Source organism: Pleurodeles waltl, chromosome 7 (assembly GCF_031143425.1).
Source record: "Pleurodeles waltl isolate 20211129_DDA chromosome 7, aPleWal1.hap1.20221129, whole genome shotgun sequence".
In the NCBI taxonomy this organism is placed as follows: Eukaryota; Metazoa; Chordata; class Amphibia; order Caudata; family Salamandridae; genus Pleurodeles; species Pleurodeles waltl.
The window spans coordinates 454,885,916-454,903,609 of NC_090446.1; the positions used below are offsets into that span (position 1 = coordinate 454,885,916).

The window sequence follows — 17,694 nt, forward strand, 5'->3', positions numbered from 1 at the left end:
CCTGGTCCCTCCTGGGCCACAGCAGCATCCAAAAACCCTAACCGCACGGCTTGCAGCTAGCAAGGCGTGTTTGCGGTCTTTCTTTAGGAAAACACTTCTGCACGACTCTCCACGGCGTGGGGCATCCATCCTCCAAAGGGGAAGTTTCTAGCCCTTGTCGTTCCTGCAGAATCCTCAGCTTCTACTGTCCAGTAGCAGCTTCTTTGCACCCACAGCTGGCATTTCCTGGGCATCTGCCAACTCTCGACTTGGTCGTGACTTTTGGACTTGGTCCCCTTGTTCCACAGGTACCCTCGTCTGGAAATCCATTGTTGTTGCATTGCTGGTTTTGGTCTTTCCTGCAGAATTCCCCTATCACGACTTCTGTGCTCTTTGGGGAACTTTAGTGCACTTTGCACTCACTTTTCAGGGTCTTGGGGTGGGCTATTTTTCTAACCCTCACTGTTTTCTTACAGTCCCAGCGACCCTCTACAAGGTCACATAAGTTTGGGGTCCATTCGTGGTTCGCATTCCACTTTTGGAGTATATGGTTTGTGTTGCCCCTATCCCTATGTGTCCCCATTGCATCCTATTGTAACTATACATTGTTTGCACTGTTTTCTAATACTATACTGCATATTTTTTGGTATTGTGTACATATATCTTGTGTATATTTGCTATCCTCATACTGAGGGTACTCACTGAGATACTTTTGGCATATTGTCATAAAAATAAAGTACCTTTATTTTTAGTATATCTGTGTATTGTGTTTTCTTATGATATTGTGCATATGACACTAGTGGTACTGTAGGAGCTTCACTCGTCTCCTAGTTCAGCCTAAGCTGCTCTGCTAAGCTACCATTATCTATCAGCCTATGCTGCTAGACACCCTATACACTAATAAGGGATACCTGGACCTGGTGCAAGGTGTAAGTACCCCTTGGTACTCACTACAAGCCAGTCCAGCCTCCTACACTTAAGTGCAGTGTAAAATGGCTGTGAAATAACGTAGACGTCAGGCTGCAGTGGCAGTCCTGTGTAAGAATTGTCAGAGCTCCTTATGGGTGGCAAAATAAATGCTGCAGCCCATAGGTATCTCCTGGAACCCCAATACCCTGGGTACCTAGGTACCATATACAAGGGAATTATAAGGGTGTACCAGTTTGCCAATGAGAATTGGTAAAATTAGTCACTAGCCTGCAGTGACAATTTTGAAAAAGCAGAGAGAGCATCAACACTGAAGGTCTGGTTAGCAGAGCCTCAGTGATACGGTTAGGCACCACACAGGGAACACATACAGGCCACAAACCTATGAGCACCGGGGTCCTGGCTAGCAGGATCCCAGTGACACATAAACACTGACAACATAGGGTTTCCATTATGAGCACCGGGTCCTGGCTAGCAGGATCCCAGTGAGACAGTAAAAACACCCTGACATATACTCACAAACAGGCCAAAAGTGGTGGTAACAAGGCTAGAAAGAGGCTACCTTCCTACTGCAACTAACTTTCTAAATGTTAACATTCCAACATTCATTAGCCCACATCATAAATTAGTTGGAAAATCCCAAAATGATCGTAACATTAACAGGCACGCATGTCTGTTCAAAATGTGTGCAGTCAGAGGAATGCAGATCTTTGTTTATTGGCCTAGATTTAATAATTTTCCTAATTGCTGGTTTAATTGGTAACTGACATAGACACTAAGCGTGTAATTTGTTATTCCGATTATAAAATGAATAGCCGTCGATGTACTGTTTGTTTAATGTTCAGGGATTGGGTTACACTAGCAACCCTATAACCTTGTCAGATCACAAGGATGTTTAGATGTTAAGTTCTAGTCGCTCCCAGCGACCCTTGACGTGGTTGACTTTACTAAGAGTTTGTGGTGTAATTGTATTACAAGGACCACTTGAAAAGACATTAGTTGCTATGTTGTATTCCTAATTTGATTTCTCAGTACTGTGAACTAAATACTTTCTACAGTTGACTCAGGCGGATTCTCCAGTGTCTGCACAACTCTGGTCTACATGTATGGGAATTTGGGTTCAGTTAGTGTAGTCACTGAATGATGTACATTAATTTAATGAGGATAGACGTACGCGTAGTATTTGAAATGGGTATATACAGAAGCTGGTGTAGCTGAATGCTACGCTTCATTGGGGATGCAGCACACTGGTATAAACTTGGAGGCTGTTGCTTTACGCAGCAAAGAATAGGAAGGCGTTCCTACTCAGTTAGGTCCTCAGTTGGTTCCTTTTCAAGAGTGATAAAGCAGTGAGGTTGTCTAGCTTTGATAGGATATATGTAACACTCTTCTCTCTTTCAGAGCCCACTGGCAGCATTATGGAACTTGATTCCAGAGGAGCAAACGCTCTACGTCTTCCTGGGTCTCCTCTTCCTGTCCTTGACCCTGCTGCTCCTGGCCAGATTCTATTTCAGGTAACGTGGAAATTCTTTTAAGCATGGAAGCATTGTACTGATTGATGCAACTCAAATGACACCCCCCTCCCCCGCCAAAAAATGGATTTGTAAATGGCCGTTCTTTTCCATTCAAACAGCATTTTCTGTAACTTTGGATGTGATGTTAAGGGGGGCCATCTTTCTCATGGAAATCCTAAGGTCACTTCAGAACTGTGGGTGCATGCCGGAGCTACTTAGATTGTACTTTTCAGGAATGTGTTAGTATTCAAGGAGCTGTTGTATCTTTCCACTTCGATGCAGTTAGCTGCCAGTGATTGCCTCTGACATTCTCTTACTGTCCTAGGTATGTTGAACCGCTTAAACCTTATTGATATTCACGGTTTGTCATAAAGTGCATTTTTTCCTAATACAATATCTTATTAATATACATGGCCTCCTGAATTGCACATCAAATCTTGTTTGTTCAACACTTAACACACGCTTGACCTTCCGAACCCTCCCATCTGCGTCCTCTTCAGTGTAATAACATGCATAACCTAACCCCTTGCTGCGTTCCTTCGGAAAACAATCACACCAAGTATCCTGTCCAGTTTTACTTCCTCTTATTCATTTTATGGCATGACATTAAACAGTTTGGATACAACAGAGTAAAATCTTAGCTTGTCTGCGTTGAAGAGTATTACCCTAATTGACACCAGATTACTGCTGCGATAGCCGAGTACCAGCTTCCTCAGTTAAGTTGAGCTGTAAAGTCAGTTGTGTTCACTTATCTGATTTGACCAAGTAGAAATGATGGCTGTCACTTTTTTTTTTTTTTTTTTAATTATTTGTAGGTCTGTTTTGATCAGTATTCTGGTCATCACTTCTGAAGCCAAAGAATTGGAAGGGCCTATGATAGTGAGCACAGCCCCAAATGTTTCCACTCCTTTCGCTGTCAGAACCTAAGTCTTCTCCAGTATTGGATCTTTCATAGATTCACATGCTTGAATCATCCCCGTCGTCGAGGTGGGAGCCTCACGGTAAACTTAAATATATAAAAAGCAGTAAGTCAGTAAAAGTAAAACCAGTAGGCCCTAGTAGGCCTCATAGGGTATTTTACAGTCTATCCACTTTGTTTTGTGAAAAGACCCAAACTTGAGTATCAACCAATCAGGATTCAGCCCCTCCCAAACACTCCCAACAGAGGCTGAATTCCCTCAGATTTTCTACCGCACGTCGTGTGAAGGGAGTCTCCCTGAGCTCTGCTCAGTTTTTTTCCTATTTTCTGACTGAAGATTGTTTTTTCTCTCAGGAAACTAGTTACAACTTTACTATGTCTGAAAAGGCAAAGAAGGGTCTGTTCAGAGACTGTGACAACTGTGGGAAGAAGAGACTACATATTGATGACCCCCACAAGAAGTGTATTTACTGCCTTCATCCAGACCATAAGGTGAGAGACTGCAAAATCTGTCGCACCTTTAGTCAAAAAACCCTCAAAGACCGAGAGGGTAGACTTCTCATATGGCTGCAAAAACAGAAAGCCTTAGAGCATCCTTCATCAGACAGCGAAGAGTCACCACAAACTTCTTGCCCTCAGAAAAGAACAGGTGAGAGAGATAGAGGTGTGGATGAACCACCAAGAAAAATGCACAAAAAGACAAAACAAGTCTTAACTGAAGAGGCAGTTAAACATGGACCAAAAAAGGTTCATTCAGAACCTACTACGCCGTTACACCGGAAAAGCACCTCAAAGAAACCATCCCTGTCTCTGTCACCACAAAAAGAGCCAGAAAACTCTTGTCGGTGAAAAAACAACCGTCGACGACCGCCCCGTCGACGACAGTGTCGACGGTAACAGCGACCACGGTATCGTCGACGTTCACAACACCATCCTCACCGATGATTATGACGTCGTCGCCGTTGTCATCGACGACGATTATTACTGCAAAAATCTTCAAAAGAGCTTCGTCGGCAACCACAGCGTCTACAGCGGAGGCCTCCTGGGTTCACAAATCATCCAGGGCACTCCCATCTACGCAAGATACGTTGGCGAAGCGACCGTCGTCGGTAAAATACCAGTCGACGAAGGGACCGTCGACTAAGGACCCATTGACAAAGACGCAGTCATGGACGGAAGCGTCGACGAAAGACCCGTCGACGAGAGACCCGTCGACGACAGTACCGTCGACGAGGGAACCGTCGACGATGGAACCGACGACGATGGAACCGACGATCACCACAGCATTAACAGTTTACAAACCTTGGGACATTTCACCAGATCATTCCTCATACCATCATGAGGACTCCACCAGATTCTTACCCCTTTCCCTTATTAACATAGGGGACAAGCCATCTGACATTTTGCCGATACATACATCACCAAGTAAAGTGCTGCCATACCCACCGCAACATCTTTTGGACGATGATGATGAGGATCAAGGAATGTTTGGGGCAGCTAGTAGCCCGTCCCAACTAAATGTCAAATGTCAAGAGTTTGATGAAGAAGAGGATCAACATTACCAGCATAGTTATGCTTCAACATCTTATCCACAGGCAAACCAACCATCGCCACTAGCTATGCCTAGCACATTAGTGACAGATTTACAACATATGTTGAAGGACTACTATAAAAGGTTCCCACCGTCAACTCAGTCCACGCCACCTAGACCTCAGAGTTACCAGCAAGCTCAAACTACTAATGTTTCCGAAAAGCCACAGGCTAGTAGACCTGTAACTAGCCAAGCTCCGGAAGCTTACCTCTCGTCGGACGACGAAAGGGAAGAGGGCGAGCTAGCAGATTCAGCGGCTAGTGAATGGGACGATTATCTCGTTCCCACACCATCTCCACCTCCAGCAGCTCCAGTGGATTCTCCTCCAGAAGACATAGGAGGTTTCCATAATATCATAGAGAGAGCGGCGAAACGTTTTGGCCTGGCAATTGTTTCCCATGAAACTAAGGGTTTTTTGTATGACTTTAAAGAGCCATCAAAGAGATCTGTAAGAGCCATACCGATTGTGGATTTCTTATGGCAGGAGGGTTTGAAGGCAATGAAAAACCCGGCAACAGTGCCTTCACAAATGCCAAGGCTAGAGAAAAAAATACAAGGCCCCAGATGATTCTCCGGCCTGTTTAGTCTCACAGCCGAAACCTGACTCGGTTATATCACAGGCGGCTCAACGACGATCCAAAAACCCCTCTACACCTATTGCGTCTCCCCCAGACAAAGAGGGAAGGAGACTAGACAATATCGGTAAGAAATTCTCCTCAGTTGCTGCAGTAACGGTCAAGGCGGCCAATTCCCTCGCCATCCTGGGAAGGTACGATGGCCAGATGTGGGCAGACATGTCCGCTTTTGTAGATTCACTGCCAGAAGATCTCAAGGTGGAAGCTAAAAAGGTCTTGCAGGAGGGAGAAAGGGTCTCCGCAGAGATAATAGACAGTGCAATAGATATTTCCATCACTGGCTTTCGACAATTAGCTGGAGCAGCAGTCCTGCGCAGACAAGGGTGGCTTAAAGCTACTTCATTCAGACCAGAAGTCCAGACTCGTGTTCTCGACATCTCCTTCGATGGAGAGAGTTTGTTTGGCAAACATGTCGACGACATGCTGCAGGCTATCAAGACGGATACCGATACAGCAAAATCCCTAGGTACCCTGCAGTATAAAAAACTACCTTTTCGTGGAGCAAGGGGTAGAGGTAATTACTCCTTTCGAGGTGGATACCAACAATACAGGTCACAATATCCATCTTCCTCCACAGGACCAGGACATCAGCACCATCAACAACAGCAGCATTATCGATTACCACCAGCCGCAGCTTACAAACATCCGGCTAGAGGAAGAGGAGCTGCCCGAGGAAGAGATACAGGCAGGAAGCAATGACCAGCGGATAATCTCAACACCTCCCCAATCAATATTGAAGGTCGGAGGTCGCATCAATTCTTATTTCCCCAAGTGGAAGGCTATAACATCGGACAGATGGGTACTAGATGTAGTGACCAGAGGTCATACTCTGGAATTCATGCAAACACCACCGAGTGTCCCTCCATCGGGTACACCGCCTCCGAGGTTGAGCAAACTTCTCAGGGAAGTAAGAATAATGCTAACAAAAGGAGCAATAGAACCAGTCCCTTTATCTCAAAAGAACAAAGGATTCTACTCCCGGTTTTTCCTTCTAAAGAAACCCTCAGGAGACTGGCGCCCCATCCTGGACTTGAGAGCACTAAACAAGTTTCTAAAGAAACAATCGTTCAGGATGGTAACGTTGCAGGATGTCCTGCGTCTCTTAAACACGGGAGATTGGATGGCATCCCTAGACCTCCAGGATGCTTATTTTCATATCCCCATATATCGCAAACATCGCAAATTTTTAAGGTTCAGGGTAGGACGTATGCACCTCCAATTCCGGGTTCTACCATTCGGTCTCAAATCAGCCCCCAGAATCTTCACAAAAATGTTAGCTCCAGTAGCAGCACATCTTCGCCAGTCAGGTATCCAGGTCTTCCCTTACCTGGACGACTGGCTTATAAAGGCACCCTCAAAATTCCAAGTAACAAATCATATTTCCTATTGCCTTCAATTGTTACACAGCCTGGGGTTTGTAGTCAACTACCAGAAATCTCAGATATACCCCAAACAAGAATTGAGTTTCTTGGGAGCAATTTTGGACACAGTACGCAGCAAAACGTACCCATCACACGAGAGGAAACAAAAGTTAACCTCTTTGGCAGACAACCTATCCAGAAAAAAGTTAGTTTCAGTCCGCATCTACAAATCATTGCTCGGAATGATATCATCGTGCATTCCGCTAGTCCCAGATTGCAGGCTCCATATGCGACCCCTGCAAGACCAATTGGACATACAATGGACACAGGTCCACGGCTCCTTCGAAGACAAGATTCGCATAACGCCTCTAATGAAGAACACTATGAGGTGGTGGGCGACTCCAACCAATTTCTCAAAAGGGCTGTCTTTTCTTCTTCAAACACCAAGTTACATAGTAACAACGGATGCCTCTCTAGAAGGATGGGGTGCACACTGCCAGGACCTGCAAATCAGCGGAATCTGGAATCAGCAAGAGAGCCAGCTCCACATCAATTATCTAGAACTCAAAGCAATACACTTAGCTCTAAAAGCTTTCTTGCCAAAGATACAATGTTCAAGCGTCTTAATCCGGACGGACAACATAACCAGCATGTTTTATCTAAACAAGCAAGGCGGCACAAGATCCCTACAACTCTCGCAGCTAGCCCAACAAATTTGGACTTGGGCCATCAAACACAATATTTCACTAAAAGCGGAGCATGTGCCAGGACAGATCAATGTTCTAGCAGACACCCTGAGCAGGACAGTGATTCCTTATCACGAGTGGGAGCTAGACCAGAAAACTCTCAATGGCCTGTTTCTATTATGGGGCAAACCAAACTTAGACCTATTTGCCACTCTCGAGAACAAGAAATGCCAGTTCTACGCAAGTTGGCTTCCCCAAAAAGATTCGTGGGGGAATGCGTTTTCGATGAGATGGTCAGGAGTTTATGCCTACGCTTTTCCTCCGATCCCGCTCATTCCGAGAGTCATCAGAAAAATGAAGACGGAGGGGTGTCGACTTCTACTCATAGCTCCCAGATGGCCCAGACAAATATGGTATACGGAGCTCCTCATGCTCTCCGAACGACCACATCTACCACTCAGACAGAGTCCGACTCTTTTAACGATGCACCAGGGACAAGTCACGCACCCACATCCGTCGTCTCTTCATTTGTCGGCTTGGCTCCTGAACACAATGAATACTTAAATCTCAAAATTTCCCCAGAGTGTAGAGACATCTTAGCAAAAGCTAGAGCTGACACTACCAACAAAACCTATAGACTTAAATGGAAACGGTTTTGTGTTTGGTGTGCAGCGGAAAATATACATCCTTTATCTTCTACTCCGGAACAGATACTTCCATATCTCCTGCTCCTGGCAAAATCAGGACTTGCATATTCTTCCATACGGGTACATCTGGCAGCAATTTTCAGATACCGCAGATCACCAGACAGACTCTTTGTGTTCCACAAGAATTGTCAAACAATTTATGAAGGGCCTTTTTCGGGTCTTCCCGCCAATTAGGAAACCTCCGCCTCTATGGTCATTGAATGTTGTGTTGATGCAGCTCATGAAAGCTCCTTTTGAGCCGATCCACAAAGCTGACCTAAAATTCCTCGCATGGAAAACAGCGTTACTGTTAGCTCTTACTTCGGCAAAAAGAGTCAGTGACATTCAGGCGTTCACTATCAAACAGCCGTTCCTCCAGTTTACAAACTCAGGTGTCATCCTGCGGACAAATCCTAAATTCATTCCGAAAGTTCCCTCAACATTTCATTTAAATGAACCAGTCATCTTAAAAACCTTTTTTCCAAATCCGCAAACAGTGGCGAAAAAACATTACATTCTCTTGATATTAAAAGATGTTTAAAGTTTTATCTACAGAAAACTCAGGCCATCCGCCAGTCGGATCAATTATTTGTAGCATTCGGCGGAACAAAGAAGGGACACGCGGTGTCCAAACAGACTTTAGCAAGATGGATTGGCCTGGCCATTCAATTCTGCCATTCAAAAGCAGGAAAGCCGCTCCACACCAGGGTGAGAGCCCACTCTACAAGATCGGTAGCCACTTCAGCTGCACTCTTTGCAGGTGTACCACTACATAGCATCTGTAGAGCAGCGACATGGTCCAGCCAACACACATTTACAAGACATTACTGTCTAGAGGAGACTAACCAGGTCGATACAGCAGTGGGACAAGCAGTGCTGAGGCATCTATTTCGTTAAGGTGAGCCTCTTACACATCCCACCACCACACTCGAGGTATGGTCATTAATGGTTCATTTTCTTATACTGTTTAACGTGTCGTATTCTCCATAATAATAGCATAAATTGTGTCAGGATTTCTTGCCACACACCTTTTATTGCTCTTATATTCGGATGTTTATGAATATAAATATAATTATATGTAAGTGCATATTTAAAACTGAACTAATGTGAATCACATCACATATAGAATTACGATGGAATTACAGTCAATGTAATTCAGTAAGTAAGAAAACATTACTGCTCGTTACTCTGATTCAAGCATGTGAATCTATGAAAGATCCAATACTGGAGAAGAAAATTAGTTACTTACCTGTAACTGCAGTTCTCCAGTATTGGTATCTTTCATAGATTCACATGCGACCCACCCTCCTCCCCTCAGAGGCTCCCCTATTATACAGATATTAAACTTCACACTCCTACTAGAAAATCTGAGGGAATTCAGCCTCTGTTGGGAGTGTTTGGGAGGGGCTGAATCCTGATTGGTTGATACTCAAGTTTGGGTCTTTTCACAAAACAAAGTGGATAGACTGTAAAATACCCTATGAGGCCTACTAGGGCCTACTGGTTTTACTTTTACTAACTTACTGCTTTTTATATATTTAAGTTTACCGTGAGGCTCCCACCTCGACGACGGGGATGATTCAAGCATGTGAATCTATGAAAGATACCAATACTGGAGAACTGCAGTTACAGGTAAGTAACTAATTTTCTTATCCCAGAGTCTTTGGCCAGTTCCTCATCCTCGACCTGACAAAGGCGTTTTGTCAGGTCGAAGGAGCCTCGATAACATAAGCTCACAGACAGAAGCTCACCTTCTGGCAGCTTCAACAGTGATTGGATACTCCACGGAGTATCAACGTGGACAGATGAGAGAAAGGGATTTTAAGGAGGGTACTTTGGGAAAGGAGACCTGTACTGAAGGAAGGCACAATGAGTCAATAAGTTCGAGAAAACAACAAATGATTGCAGCTCTAAAATTCTGAGGACAATCGTAAAATATTCCCAGCCTTGATTTACCTGTAAAGAATTTGGAAGACTTTTAGTTCTATTTCACCCGTGGCTGGTGAATATAACTGGAATTGATTCTCCGAGAATTAAAGCCTTTTCTCTGTATTACCTTCAGGCAAAGAGAACCTATGAAGAGCCTTGCTGCAAATACTCTTGTTATTGTTAAGCAAAATGTTATAATACATTTCTGATTTAGATTCGTACACAACACTAAGTTAAAAAAAATACCTAAATTCTTGTTGCTCTTACTACTACGTTTTTACTCTTTAAAATGCCCACTTTTAATCAGGGTTATTTGTTCTGAGATTCCAGTCACTCATTCAATATTTAAATCAGTGTATGCACAATCCTCAACAGTTCTGCCAAGTACTTGGCAAATTTCTTTAAAGTCTCTGTTCTTCTTACTTATAACCGTGATTCCTACCCGTTCGTAGAACTACACCTGAATCTTCTATCTCAAAAGCAATACTGAAGTGCAGTTCTCAACTGCTCGACTCCAATGCTGCTCGACTTTGATATCCGCCAACAGTCTTCGGGAACTCCTTCATTAACAGGTGCAAAATTGGTGGGTGCCGGCTGCTTTTATAGAAAAGGAAAAAATAGATTTTGTAGACAGGATGGCAGCTAAAAGTTCACGTATTCACGCATGAATTGCCAACTATCGTATGATTTCAGCCATGACTACCATCGTGACTATTTTTTTTTATTTTTTTTTAATAGTGGCTATTTTTAACTATCATTTGGCAATGACAGCCATTTTCATTAACTAGTGTTTTGCCAACAAAACCACCACCACTGACCGCCCTTCCACACCTCTATAAGATCTCTTGAGGTATCAAGCCTTTAAGTGTCTTTTTCTCAGTTGGCCAGTAACATTGTTTTTCTGATGTCAAGGGTAGTATCCATGGGCCTGAGTGCTCATAGTTGACCCTAAGGCTTACCCATTTCTATCTAGGAAGTGCATTCGCGACTGGCCACAGCTTTAAATAGTGGTCTCTAAAACGGTAGCTGCTGCAAAGATGATTGAAACTGTCACCGGAGTGGGATGGCTGCTTCAAGCAAATGGAACCAGACCCAAGGTCTAGTGTACGAAGTGTGAGAACTCTGGGTCTGGCAACTAGGATTCAAAAAGGCTGGGCAGGCCCAAGGACGCTGTACGATTAATGAGCAATGCAGGGAAAAGTTAGACTCCTCATCAGAGACGCAGAACAACTGATTAAACTCGCCATCAGTGATGCAGGAAAACCACTCTGCAGCTCCTCAACCCAGGTGATGCATGTTTTATCTGTCTTACAGACCAGCTAGGCTACAGGTATCATGTGCCTTCTACATGGTCTTGGTTATATGAGTCACTCGCCAGTCAGATTTTCAGTTAGCTGGGCCTTATGCTGTCGTTTTAGCAGTCCAGTGTAGCCCCTCTTCTCAGTCCTTCTGTACATTTCACCGCTTACAGCAGGAAAGCATTGCATGATTCCAGGTTGGTCCCCAGACTATACAAGGACACTTCCTGCTGAAGATCTGTCACTGGCATTGCGTTTGTGCAATAGTAATGTGAATTAGATTTTCTCTGTCAGTGTTAGTTACTTGTTAGCAGGAGCTGTACTTATCCAACTTTGGTAGTCATTGGCAAAAGCCACAGCCGACAAAAATCTTCATGCTTTCAAAGTTCATGTTCTTCTGCCTTGTTTTCACTTGGTTTTTGAGCTCCGAGTTCTGGGTCAGACCATTTTGAGCTAAGAAGTCCTACAGATTCCTCCCACCCTACAAGTTTTCTGCATTTGCTGCTTGTGGGGTTAACCTATGCACTCTCTGTGTATTATAAAAACTGCAGTAGTTTGAGTCTTATGACCACTTACTACAAAATATATATTAAAGCAATGCGTTCAGTTCTGGCTGTTTTCTAGGTTGGAAAACTTAAAGCTCTCATGATCCAAAGGTCTTCATTTATTCCTCCAGGGTTCTAGCTTCGGCACTTATTTCTAATATTTTCTTGCATTTGTAAAGTCTAGATAAGTTTACAAGCTAACTGTTGCATCCAGACACTAATAATGGGTTCTACTCTCCAGTGTTTTTATAGGTCTTTGTGCCATTTTTTGTTTGGCTGTCTCGTGTACTACAGGCCTTTCAGCCTTTGCATGAGCTAACACTGTGTTACACGGTAATCAGTAATCAGGTATGATGGATGAAACATACAATTTCCATCTGTCTCTGAGAGGTTGGGGCGGGACTACATTGCATTTTGTAGTTTGATTTAGGAAATCGGACATCTCAAAATTCTGTTTATTAAGCTTGGAAGTATAATATATACGAAACATGCAGTAAAGGATAGCTCTTAAACTCGAGCAAAATAACAAAACCTAGGAGATGTGAAAAATGGCTTATTTTCGTTGACTCAATTCACCATACTGACATAGATGCAGCACACAGGTATACAACAGCCTATAGGTAAAAAGTGCAAATCTTATGAAAGCCAGTTCCACATAACCTCTGCATTCTTTTCAATGACTTATTCCACCCTACTGAGATGCAACACCTAGCCACACAATAGTATATAGCACCACATGAAAAGGGAAAGCTGAGAGGACTACTTAGAAATAGGTGTGCAAACCTTATCAAAGCCAATTTATATAATCTCAGCGTTCTTTTCTCCTGAAGAGGATACATCCCAGGTCCACCTAGACCAGGCCTTCAGTCAAAGTAAATGAGGCATATAAATGGAATTGGAATCTTGAAATCTCCTGTTTTTGTTTCACAGATTGCCCAGACGTTTCTGGCCACTTTTGCCTGAGAAATAGCATATTTCTTCCCCTGGTAGTCAATTGTGCATTTCAACAGGAAAGTGATGATGGCCATAATACCATTTGCGTTTAGTTACTTTTTCATCTCCAACATAGTCTTCCTTCTAGAAAGGTAATCTTGTCCCTGGTCCTGAAAAAGTTCTAGACTGTCGTGTCTGAGGACCACCTTCTTTCTGATATCATCTTTCTAATGGATGCTTCTACTTGAAGATTCCTCTCCTTGTGAGCATTCCTTAGGCATCGGACTGGACCTGGAAACTTTAAAGCAGTACTTCTGCGTGCCAGTAGGTTGTGGGATTTGGCTCCATGCTGACATCGAGCCACATATAAGCGTCTCCCGTACGTGTCGGGTCCTTTCAGATGTTCATCCGGACCTTCTCCTTGCTCTTTCAGTCTCCACAAAAAATTTAAATAAAGGTTTAACAATGTGCAAAGGACAAAGGGTTAACAATGTGCACGGGACAATGTAATTCCTTAAGACTGGGTTCAAGCCACGTGAGATTGCCTCCAACAGAGTTATGTAATGAATCCTCATGAAGTATGCTTATGGTCACTGAGGTCGGAGTACAACTGCAGAACCTACAGTGACTGTGCCCAGATGAACCCATCATGCAGGACCGTGAGGCCAAACCTTATGTTGCCAAACACAAGATGACTTCACACAACTGGTTGAAATTGAATCCTGTTTGTACAGCAGATCATTATAAATGTTAAGGTCTTTTGTTAATTCTTTAAATAATAATAATAAAAAAAAAAGCATAAGAAGTTGAATCGGACCTTTCCCAGCATCCTCTGACTTCAGAGAGAGGGTGAGGGCATCAACATCCCCCCTGGTCTCCATCACAGCGAATTCAGAGTGCTGTCCCGGGATACCCAGTAAACTATGTCCGAGTAAGTTGAGGCCTTCAGAGAGGCTATGCTGTCCATTTTCACTGCTTTAGCTGCTCCCTCTGGTCTGACTTTGGGCCAGAGGATTCACAGAGGCATCCATTTCAGACTTCCACTTGCAGGTCTGTCCTTGGTGTCAGCTGTGCCCCCTGAGCCCATATCTGGTTCAGCGCTGACTCCAATGCCGACTTTATTCCTGGTGTCAAGACCCCATCAAGGCATGGTGCCTTAGAGGCACACCAGTGTCCATTGTTCGACCAAACCAGTTTGTCCTGTCCAAGCTAGAGCATAAGACAAAGTTTGCGACTGTCTTGAATAGCCTGTGTAAGAAACACCGACAGGTTGCCCAGAATGGCCATGAAAGTGTGATACACTGTGTAGGAAAGTACCATCCTGCCTGGCATGTTACCCCCATTTTCACTGTATTTTTTATTTTTTTTTGTCCTCATTTCATCACCCTTGCTTTGGTTAATGGGGAAAAGCACAGGCTCGTAAGACCACGGCAAATCTCCGGGTATATAATCCATACCACAGTTAAGCCGCCCCACCTGTTCTACTAATTGTGTTTTCCCCAAACGTATGTCATCGATCAAGTATTAGTATTTTCTAGAACCTGATCATAACCAAAGCAGCGCCCAAAAGGGTATGGGGGAGATCTAATCATTGGACTTAAGAGTTCAAAAATTCTAGAGGAAGAGACCAAACCGAAACCTATACAACACAAAAAAAAAAAAAAAATGAAAGATACACTATTGATAAACATTCTCCCAATGCAACCAAAAATTGTCTTTTCTAGAAAGGGGGCATCGTTGTTCCAGTGTGCATATTCGATTTACAGATGTTTGCCAGTCCGATGCACGGGGAGGAAGAGGATCAATCCATTTAAGACATATTTCTCGTCTAGCTAGGAGGATTAATATAAACAACAAATGCTCCTGATGTACTGACAGTCTCCAGTACTTTGTACCCTGTTCCCAGACCCCAAACACCACTGTTGATAGATTTAAGACTAAATTAACGTTGAAGATTACCTTTAAAGTATTCCCTATATCCCCCCAATAGCTCAACAACTTAGAACATTGCCAAAACATATGAATATCGTCTGCCTGGTCTTCCCCACATCTTGGACAGTTTTTCTGGGTTTTCCCGATGGCTGTTAATCTGGCCGGTGTCCAATACACCCTGTGGAGTGTAAACAGGTGATTTTTTTCTTCAACCCTGCTGGCCTAGTAGTAAGCCACAGTTCTGAGCAAGACTTTTGCCACAGTGCTATGACGTCTGATGATGGAAAAATCGCCCCCCACTTCAACAAGGGAAGGGATGCACTATCCTCTGCTGTTTCCAACAAAGCATGGTACCACAATGCAACCTCTTTATTAATGATTCTCTGGTTTAATTTCCCTTCCCATATGCTCCTCCCTATTTCTCCTACTGGTCGAGATTTTACCCAACTAGATATCTGGAAGTACTTAAATCTAGAAACTGACCCTCCAGTAGCATCCTGGAATGCAGACCAACTTAAAAATTCAGATCCATCTGTTATCTGGCCCCATCTTACCATCCCACTCGCTCTCAAGGGAATTGATAATTTATCGATGAGGCATTCAGGGGTACCAGGTGAGTCCCAAATGGGGGCAGAACTGCAGAAGTAAGGAATCTCTAACACCCTCCGAAAATACATCCAAACATTACATGCATGTCTGGGAAGTTTCAAACGAACCTTCTTAAAGTACCTAGGGTGTCCGAATTTATGTAGGAAATGATCTGCTCCTTCCTCAAGATGTACTGTTAACGCTCTCCAGACTAAATCATACTCTGACTTCTTACTCAGTAAGACTCTAATGTTTTTCAATTGAAAAGCCAAGTAGTACCTAAACAGGTCCGGAGACGCAATACCCCCCCACTCTTTTTTCCTACTCATCCTTTTCCATGAAATCCTTACTCCCTTAGAAGCCCATACAAATGAAGATAAGTCCCCCTGTAGTTTTTTAAACCAGCTCTTCTTAAACTCTAATGGAATAGAATTGAACAGAAAAGTAAATTTTGGAAGAATGCACATCTTCAAAATATTAGATCTTCCGATTATCTTGAGAGGAAGAGCGGCCCATGTCTTTAACAGTTTTCTAGTTTCCCTATGTACTATGTCAAAATTCAATTTAGCTACCTCACTAAGATCAGTTGTTAATCGAATCCCCAAGTATCTAATCTCCTGTTTAACTAAGGGGAAGCATACGTCAAATTCCAACACATTATTTCCGTCTTTTCTGTGTTTATGCTGTACCCAGAAAATCTACCAAATTGTTCCATCAAGGTGTTGACCTTAGGTAAAGTAGACCTAACATCGCTCGTAAATAACATTAAATCGTCTGCGTATAACGCTAGTTATTTTTCCCACCCCCGAGTTCGAAATGGAATAATCTCTTTACAAGACCGAAGTATAATAGCCAAAGGTTCAATGTATAAATTGAAAAGCAAGGGAGATAGAGGACAACCCTGACGCGTACCCCGCCAGATCCTAAATTCCTGTGATAAATGGCCATTAACCAAGACTCTCGCTAAGGGGCATCTATACAATTCCCCTATTGCCCTAACAAAGGGAACTCCCAAGCCCACTTTTTCCAACACAGCCCTTAAAAACAACCAATTAACACGGTCAAAGGCCTTAGCCGCATCAAAGGTCAAAATTGCCAATGGGGCCTTCTCTTGTTCCGCTAGATCTATTGCAGCAAATAACTCGTGAGTTACTTCATGAAGTTGCCTCCCCTTCATAAAACCCTTTTGATCCAAATGTATAAAATTGCCAATGGCTCCCCCCAATCTCTTAGCTAAGATCCCTGTATAGAGTTTGTAGTCCGTATTCAACAAGGAGATGGGCCTATATGATGAACAAGACATTGAGTCCGTACCCGGCTTTAGCAGTAAACAAATTATCGCCTCTCTCCAGGAATTCGGCATTTGGGCCCCTTCTATCAACATAGAATTAAATAACTCTAATAAGAATGGAACGATTTCATCCCCCAAAGCCTCATATAATTCATTGGGTAGACAATCTGGACCAGCTGCCTTTCCTTTTTTCAACGCCTTTATACCTTCAACAAGCTCATCCTTAATTAACTTATCATTCAATAAGCGCATTTTAGACTCCTCTAATGCTGGGAGAGATGCTTTATCTAGAAACTCTCTCACCGACTCTTCCGAGTTAACCGAGCTTTCTAAATACATCTCCTGAAAAAAAGATACGAATGCCCCCTCAATCTCTTCTTGCTCCGTACAGATCTGATTCGTAAATTCGGATTTAACTGATAGGATATGCCTTTTGGAGAGGTCCGACTTAACCTTCCACGCTAACAACTTACTACAACCTTCTCCATATTCAAAGTGTGCATATTGACTACTTTCCCACTTTAACCTGCTGCGATTCTCCAAAAACGCGTCTAAGGAAGTCCGAACCTTTTCCTCTTGCCGAGACAGCTCCTCTAATAGATCGTTTTTCCCTTCTAACCGTGCATTATACATTGAAACTCGAAGCTTTTTTAATGACAATTCCATATTGCCCAGCTTTTCCCTCTCTTCTCGATACTTGTAAGTAGCTAGGCTCACTAACCTGCCTCTTATATAAGCCTTAAATGCATCCCAAACACACCATAAACTTGCAGTGCCTTGATTCATATGAAAAAATTCTCTTGTATCTTTTTTTAACGCTTCTACTATTGTGTCGTCTAAGAATAAAGCACGATTAATTGAACTCCTAATACCCTTGTTT

At 43.2% G+C, this 17,694-nt stretch overlaps 1 protein-coding gene across 1 annotated transcript in view; it reads left to right on the plus strand.

The window, feature by feature from the left end:
* Positions 1–17,694, plus strand: part of LOC138304177 (uncharacterized) — a 152,122-nt gene that overhangs the window by 120,884 nt on the left and 13,544 nt on the right. Inside the window, exon 10 of the mRNA XM_069244012.1 lies at positions 2,308–2,420. Within this exon, the coding sequence (XP_069100113.1) occupies positions 2,308–2,420 (113 nt within the window). The remainder of the gene's footprint in view (positions 1–2,307; positions 2,421–17,694) is intronic.